At 41.9% G+C, this 8,208-nt stretch overlaps 1 protein-coding gene and 1 pseudogene across 1 annotated transcript; both read right to left on the reverse strand.

The window, feature by feature from the left end:
* Positions 1–164: 164 nt before the first annotated feature.
* On the reverse strand, positions 165–1,989 carry LOC119289160 (annotated as a pseudogene).
* Positions 1,990–5,243: 3,254 nt separating this feature from the next.
* LOC119289161 (7-methyl-GTP pyrophosphatase-like) lies at positions 5,244–7,350 on the reverse strand. Its single transcript, XM_037568559.1, has 9 exons — positions 7,280–7,350; positions 7,104–7,175; positions 6,920–6,994; positions 6,717–6,803; positions 6,586–6,655; positions 6,394–6,485; positions 6,259–6,300; positions 5,592–5,672; positions 5,244–5,476 (listed from the first exon to the last, which is right to left on the reverse strand). The coding sequence occupies exons 1-9, from the start codon at positions 7,313–7,315 to the stop codon at positions 5,387–5,389; spliced, it is 645 nt and encodes a 214-aa protein (XP_037424456.1). The 5' UTR covers positions 7,316–7,350; the 3' UTR covers positions 5,244–5,386.
* Between the last annotated feature and the right edge of the window lie 858 nt (positions 7,351–8,208).

An 8,208-nucleotide genomic window follows, 5' to 3' on the forward strand; every position in this document is an offset into this window, starting at 1 on the left:
GGGAGGAGAGGCGGCGGGGGCGGCGCGTAGAGGCGTGGCGGCGGCGGCGGCGGCTTAGGGTTAGGATCGTGTTGCGATAGATACCATGTAGAAAGGTAAGATGTGAGCTGTGCAATCGCGATGTATTGATTGATGCACCAGACACGTATATATAAGTACAGAGATGAGTCACAACCTCAACTATATAGAGAAAACAGGAGGTAAACCCTATACACTTATACTCAACATACAGCAAACTCGAGACAGCTTGTTCAAAAAATACAGTCCAGCTAGGATGTGGCTTCCAGCGATTCTCGGATGAGCTTCTCCGTGAGCTCCCTCGGAAGCCCTCGGAACTGTCTGCCGTACCGACCTGCGCAACAAATCAAAATGGCAATGGAATCAGAAGGGTCAAGTGGATTTGCAGTCTGTCTGTCCTCTGTTTTCAAAGCAGGAGCTCTGGGCCGTATAGATGAATCTGCTCACTAGTTCCCTGATGAAGGGCAGCACCGATGGATGCGTCAGCTTGAGCCCCCCGGCCACGCACGTCATGTCTCCCTCCTTCACCTGCAACACAGGCCACGAAAAGGATGCAGTCTTATTCACCTACTGTTTTCCCAGCCATTTTGGGTGCAGAAGTAGTGCATAACATCTTGACACAGGGATACAATTTTTGTTTTTTTCTGGTAGTATAATCTCCTGGGCGTAGATGGAAAGGTTACTTACGATTTCCTCGATGAACTCGTGCGGTATGTGGTGGAAACAGATCTGCAGACGGAGATGCGTGTCCAAATCATTTTAGGTTCAGTCTATTTCTCTTCAGGGATGAAAGCAGCGAGTTCAGGCAATTGAAGTTAATCTGGTACTCCCTCCGTTCCAAATTACTCGTCGCAGAAATGGATGTATTTAGAATTAAAATACATTTAGATACATCCATACCTGCGACAAGTAATTCTAATTCATAACGGAGGGAGTAGTACATACCTCGGGTATAGCCCAGCCCCCCTTCCTGCCTCCGGTGCTCAGGTTGGTCACCAGAACATAGTTCACCGCAAACGCTCGATCGCCCGAGTACCCTGCCACAGCACCAGGCACACCACACAGCATTTCTCTGATTACCCAACGTGTTCTTCGCGAAACCAGGAGAAGGTGAAATGGTTACTTACCCTTGATGAATTCTCTGGCTTCTTCCGTGCTCCTCGGCCTCTCCCTGATCGCCCCCTTGCTCACCATGATCTTCACCGGAAAATCGATCCAACAATCAACCACTGTGCAGTGTGCACAGCAGCTACCGTTTATGCCTGAATAGAACTGAGTTGGTTGATGCCCATATATACCTGGTCTGAGGTGATCAGAAGGGTAGGCCGATCTCTGCTGTCTCCATCACCGCAGCCGTCAACAAGATTCAGTTTAATGGCGTCGGCCTACATGTCAAGAAACAAACGTCCTAGGATTGTACCACAAAGTTCATAGCAAACTGAAGATTGTTTCCTGAGCCGTAGCAGCTGCTACCTTGGCTTCGGCCAAGGCCTTGACCAGCTCCTCTGGCTTCTCCCTCCTGATGGCCCTCTCGTCGATGTCAGCGCTCTGGCAGCACACACACCAAATACCCACTCCATCAGCAGGCAGGTAAAGAGGATGAGGCGAATCTCGAAGCTTGATCGGCAAGTGCAGGGTACTCGACCATGGTGGCGAACTGGTATCCCATGTCTGACAGAATCGCGCGGCGCGCCGGGGACGACGACCCGAGTATGATCTTGAAGAAATCCCATGAAGCAAGTAGCTTAGAGGAGATAAAGCGCGGCCAATTACCGAGAGAGATCGTAGGTTGATAGGAGATGTGTTTACCTTGAATGATGGGGAGTTGTTGGAGCTGGAAGCCATGCCTGGCTCTTCTCTTGCGGAGCTCAGCTGAGGATTCTGAACCGTGCGGAGGCTCTGATCTGAGGCTGTTAATTTGTTCTGCTGCTTCCTTGGATTCCAAGTATCCAAGCCTCGAGCTGATTAGAGTTGGAAGTACTACTACTTGATAAATATAACAAAGGGGGATTAAGGATTGATCATCGGTACTAATTTATTCAGTGCTTTTGACGGTTGACCAGTTGTACGCGGCAATGTGGATACTTGGAGTGCGGCATGACACTTTACAGTGAACATTCTCCAGTGCTCCATTCGTTTTTATCTGTCGGCAAATTAATTTTAACTGAAATCAAACTTTATTAAATTTGATCAAGTTTTTTTTGAAGATATGAACATTTACAAAAATCTATATGATGTGAAAGTATATTCAATAATGAATTTAATGGTATTGATTTGGTATTGTATATGGATTTTTTTTTATAAAATTGGTCAAAGTTTGTAAAATTGGCTACCTCTTTTTCTGCGAGTAAAATTGGTCAAGCTAATATGTGGAGTAAATAAAAACAGAAGGAGTAATGAAAGTTGGCTACTCTTTTTCTATGAGTATTTAACAAACAACACTTAATCTACTTAGTTGAATTACTTGTCAAATCCCAGAAAAAAGAAAAGATTTACCTGTCAAACAAGACGATTGACAAGAGTCATATTCGTATTCATTGATTAACTCCCTTTTCTATGAAAAAAGATAGAAGATTATCTACCTTCTAAATATTTTTTAACTAAAGCATATCCTCGCAAAAAAATGTCGAGCATAAAGCGAAGGCTTATATTCTATTAAATTGTTTTTTCAGAAAAGTTGGTGCAACATATATATATATATATATATATATATATATATATATATATATATATATATATATAGGGTCGCGCTATTCGTCACTCTGGGTGAGTAATAATTATTGTTCACCCCCTCTGTTTTACCATCAATGCACCGTAATTTTACGTTTCGTAAGTTTTGTCTTATTTTTGACGCAAAAAGGGACCGTAAGAAAATATATAATCGCCGTAAAAAATATTTTATCTTATGTAAAATTACAAACGTAAAAACATAGTCTAAAATACACATAAACTGCAATTTTTCTTGTTTTATGACCTATATTTTTATTTTCTTATGTCAAATTTTACATAGTGAATCAATATGAATGTAACTATTTGAATTTCAAATGTAATTTGTTTATGAAGCGATCGTAAGATTACCTCGGGTGAAGAATAACTTATTCTGCACCCTGATTGATGAATAGCAACACTATATATATTTTACCTATATAGGAGTAGGATTTTCTACAAGTGCTTGCCACAGAACTAGTTAAGGGTTTCAACGGTGCAAAAGTTTTCAAAAATTCTGAAAAAAATATTGAACCAGCACACCTATAATATAACATGATTCAACGGAGAGATTAAAGAAATACGACTATATGTGTCCTGGACAAAAAAAAAATAGTTCAGTATATATTTATGTCGCAGTGAGCTGAAATGCTTATTATTTTTGGCTAGGACACATAAATGCATATTTTGACAATCCTTCCGTTGGATCATCTTATTACATTAGAGAGATGCTCCCATATTTATTTCATATTTTTTGATAACTTTTGAACCGTTAAAAGTTTAGTGACACTGAACTAGTTCTGTGGCAAGCTATGGTAGACACAGTTTTACCTATATGTATATATATACCTATATATATATATATATATATATATATATATCAACTTTTTTTTTGAACCGGGCAAACCCCCTTTCCATTACTTAGAACGGAAATACAAAGTTCCGCAGATAGTCCAAGAACAGGGAGAAGGGGAGAGCGAGTTCAACGCACTGCTAGGAAACCCACCGCACTCGCCCGCGCATCGAAATATATATATATATATATCAACTTATCAAGATTAAAAAGAGCGAGTTGTAGAGATCCAACAAATATCACCCATTCAACCGCATCTATCTAACGTTGTACGCCACTTCACTGTTTTGCAATATATTTAGCACTAAACATGTTTAACACCCTTTCATAATTAATATCATTGTCATCATTAACCGAGTAATTATATCCTACGTAATATTAACATGCAATGCAAGTATATATTTAGTAGTATCATTCAGTGTCAAACTATTTCTTAAATAATAAGGCGAACGGGTAACAAAGAAAAACATAAAGGAAAACTAGAGTAGAAGATAGGTCTAAATAAAAAAAAATGCAAAGACAAAAAGAGGGGTCATAAGATTGTAAGAGGTGAATTGTTTTGTTACATTTCCTCCCTACGTACAACCAAGAGGCGGCCGTTGTTACCAACCATGGCCCACTCATAGGTCCTTGATGGTTGCCAAACTTCGTCCGTATGTATGTCTTCTGACAAAAGATTAACAATGAGCTCTTACCTGTCAAGAGTATGCTGATGATTTGATGTTTTTAGATCATCAGCGGTCACGGTTTGGTGGTTTTCACTTTATTATAACAAGTCGATATCTTCATTTGCTCATCCCAGCCTATCCAATGTCAGAGGCAGGATTTGAAATCCTTATGTTGAGATGGGTGAGAGGCTACGAAAGGAGAGATTTTTACTATTCACATGAACTTAATACCAAATACATACCGTTGGGGTGGGGTCAAGGCCCTGGCCGGTCCCCATGCCACCGCCACGGAACCTATCGGTGCTTCTTGCATAACATTTATAATGGTCAAGCTAATTCGACTAAGGTATAAGATCTAGGGCTAATTTACGACTGTTATCATGCACCATGAATCCATATATGTATTTTGTTGTTGTAAATTTACTCAAGAACCCTCCCTAACTTTAGAACGGTTTTGATTATGAAATAATACTCATAGTGGAACTAACTTTCGACCAAACTCAAACATTGTGTAAACTTGATACTAGAGGGAGCCTTTTGTTTTTGCAGGGAAAAGGAGATGGAGCATAATTTGGATTAGCTTAGCAATCCAAGTAATATAAGTTTGTTTTCTTTCATATCTCTCCCAAGCGCTTAGCTAGTCAGCTTGGTGGTTGTGTTGCGGTCTGATGATCATTGATGGCAAGAAGACACCGTCTATTCCTAGGTTTCAAACTCGGGTACGTAGGTAAGCACCTACAAGCTTAACCGTCGATTGTCGTAGGAGTAGAAACTTCACATACCTAAAGGAATAATTGTACTATTCTCTTGTTCGAGTTTTGCCAAAATCTCTCACTACAAGGCTTTGACGAGGAAATTTGTGCAATATGCTTAGTATACAAGTATCACTTCTTCATTTTCTTCCACGGAAGGGTTTTATGTGTTTTATCATATTTAGATATACTATGAGTAACAATTTAAGGAGAGTTAGAAACCCGCCCTAACCGGGGCCTTCCTCCTTTATCAAGCAATTGTTTGTGGACTCTTACTTGAATACATTGGGTTGTTCTATTGTTCTAGTATACAACAAGGAGCAAGAGTCCTAGATTGTACACATCTTATCTCCTTGTAAGATTTGAATAATAATGAGAATAACGACATCCTACATTTCAACGGTTTCTTGTAGGGATTCTCGAATGAGCTTCTCGGTGAGGTTTCTTGGAAGTCCTCGAACGCTATCCACCGTACCAACCTGCGCAACAAATGCAGAAACCAAAACAGTGATGGAGGGTCAGAACAGTGAAGTGGATATGCAGTCCTGATCTCCACGTTTTTTAAGTATGGGCTATTTGGAAGAATTTGCTCACTAGTTCCTTGATGAACGGCAAAGATGATGGATGCATCAACCTGAGGCCCCCAGCCACGCAAGTCATGCCTCCTTCCTTCACCTGGAACGTAGCAGGATGTAGTCTTAATTACCGAGTGAAATGTGTCATTAGTCCATTAACTCAAAGAAGTTGCATATTTTAGGAAAAAACTCAGAAAGTAATCAAATTTAGGCTATGAACTCGTCTATTTGATCAATTAAGGCCAAACTGATCTGAGAGAAAAAAATTGTCCACATTGCTCCCACGTCGGCGTAAATTGAACCGCTCGTCCTTGGCTTAACTTTTAGGACCCTTTTAACCAGCGAACGCCATCTGGGAAGCATGGTAATTGTGAATGATTTGCATGACAATTTATGTTGGCCGAGGATGGTAGGTTTATTTGGCAAGCATGACAAATCCGCTTCAGTTCATTTTTGCCAGGATTTGCCGTGCTTGCAAACTAAGTTGTCATCGTTGCGGCAAATATAAATTGCCATAAAAACACTCGATTTTCCATCCCCTCCCAGCGAACGTCAACTGAATAGCATTACTGAATTTTTATAGTGTTATTTTTTTACAAAATCGGCCAATGCCCAATGGTTGATGTTATTTGCGTTTAAATTTTTTTTGAAGGATGCAGTGTGTTGGGCAGGGATTGAAAACTTACGACTTTTTCGATGAACTCGTCTGGTATGTGGTGAAAACAGATCTGCAGATGGACCAAAAGTCCAAAATCATGGTGAGTTTCAGTCTCTTCTCATAGGAAAGTAGTATTAGCAAGTTCAGTTGGAAATGCAGTTACCTCAGGTATATCCCACCCCCCTTTCCTACCCCCGGTGCTCAGGTTGGTCACCAGAACATAGTTCATTGCAAATGCTACATCACCCGAGTACCCTGTCACCACAGCAGGCACGAAACATTTGGTTACAGCCATATGCATACTGTATCTTGTGTGAGTCCACAAGAAGAAGACGATAGTCAAAAGGCTCGTTACCCTTGATGAATTCCCTGGCTTCCTCCGTGCTCGTCGGCCTCTCCCGTATCATCCCTTTGCTCACCTTAACCTTCATTAACGGTGTCATGTCAGACTCCCAACGAAACAGATTAACCGATGTCCATGTATACCTGGTCAGAAGTGATCAGAAGGGTAGGTCGATCTCTGCTGCCTCGATCAGCACAGCCGTCAGCAAGGTTCAGTTGAATGGCGTCCGCCTACACACATATGGCGCGATCAAGATTCAAGAAGCACCCCAAGATTGTATCACAAACTTCATAGGAAGCACGGCATCAAGTCAGTCGTTCTGAGCTTAGCAGCTACTCGTTGGTACCTTGGCTTCGGCCAAGGCCTTGACCAGCTCCTCCGGCGTCTCCCTCCTGACGGCCTTCTCGTCGATGTCAGCGCTCTGGCAGCACATACACCAAATATCCACTTCATCAGCAAGTATGTACAGGCTAAAAAAGTCTACTGTCTCAGCAGAATACGGGAACTTGGTGAGCTGAGGGCACCCCCACCATGACCGTGAACTCGTATCCCATGTCTGACAGGATCGCGCGGCGCGCCGGCGACGAGGACCCAAGTATGATCTTCAAGGAATCGCATGAAGCGAGAGGCTTAGAGCAGATCGAGGTTGAAGGATGCTCGTTGCAAATGGTGAGAGGCCGTATAGGTTGACAAGAGATGTGTGTACCTTGAACGATGGGGAGTCGTTGCAGGTGGAAGCCATGCCTAAATTCTTCTCCTGCGGAGCTCGGGTGAGGGATCTGAACCGTGAAGAGGCTCACAGACTGTTAAATGGCTCCGCTACTTCCTTGGATTCCAAGTATCCGAAGCCTTGAGTTTGTCAGAGTTCGAATTTGACGGTAATAGTTTAGGACGCAGTGGGGATTAAGAGTAGACCATCGCTAAAGCTGGTTCGTCAGTTCTTTGACGGTTGACCGGTGTGCGTACATGGCAAATTAAATATACTAGCAAACATGCCCGTGCGTTGCAACGGAAGAAAAAACAATCACACGTGGATAGCCAAATATAAGTATGTCTCAACACCCCTCACAGGTCGATGTCCTTTATTGTAACACATTGCCCCACCTATGTTGCCGCTTATCCTTCTTTCGACCCTTATCGATGGTGGCCATGGTTTTGACACAATGCATCCAACATGAAATCCCAAGACAATGATCATGGCCACATGTGATATACTCCCAGAGTTTTGTCCACAACTGCTTCAATTTGAATGCCAGAAATTATCATGTATTTACACTCTAAAAAGTCATGTAGGCTCCAAAGTTTTGCCCACAAAAAAGGAAAGATTGATATAGTTAGATTGCTTTTCCTTTTATTGTGCAGAGAAGAAACTTCTGTCACACACAGCCATAAAGAGACAAACTATGAACACACAAAACAGGATAATGTGCGAGATGCGGAAACGTCTTACCCTCGTTGAAGGAGACGACTACGTGTTATATGCAGGGGCGCAATAACCCTGATGCGCATACAAAAGAGGTTGAGATATTACAGGAGATTACAATCTTGGAGAGAAAGAGATAAAGGTGGTTACAATAAATAGATATAAGAGCTAACTACCAAGTCTATCTCTAAGCCGGTCATATATCTCCTTAG

This window comes from Triticum dicoccoides, chromosome 4A (genome assembly GCF_002162155.2).
Source record: "Triticum dicoccoides isolate Atlit2015 ecotype Zavitan chromosome 4A, WEW_v2.0, whole genome shotgun sequence".
NCBI lineage: Eukaryota > Viridiplantae > Streptophyta > Magnoliopsida > Poales > Poaceae > Triticum > Triticum dicoccoides.

Coding starts and splice junctions, on each gene's coding strand:
- LOC119289161 (XM_037568559.1), bottom strand. CDS start 7,315: ATGGCTTCCACCTGCAACGACTCCCCATCGTTCAAG. Junction 7,176..7,279: donor ACGACTCCCCATCGTTCAAG/GTACACACATCT, acceptor GATTCCTTGAAG/ATCATACTTGGGTCCTCGTC. Junction 6,995..7,103: donor GATACGAGTTCACGGTCATG/GTGGGGGTGCCC, acceptor ATGTGCTGCCAG/AGCGCTGACATCGACGAGAA.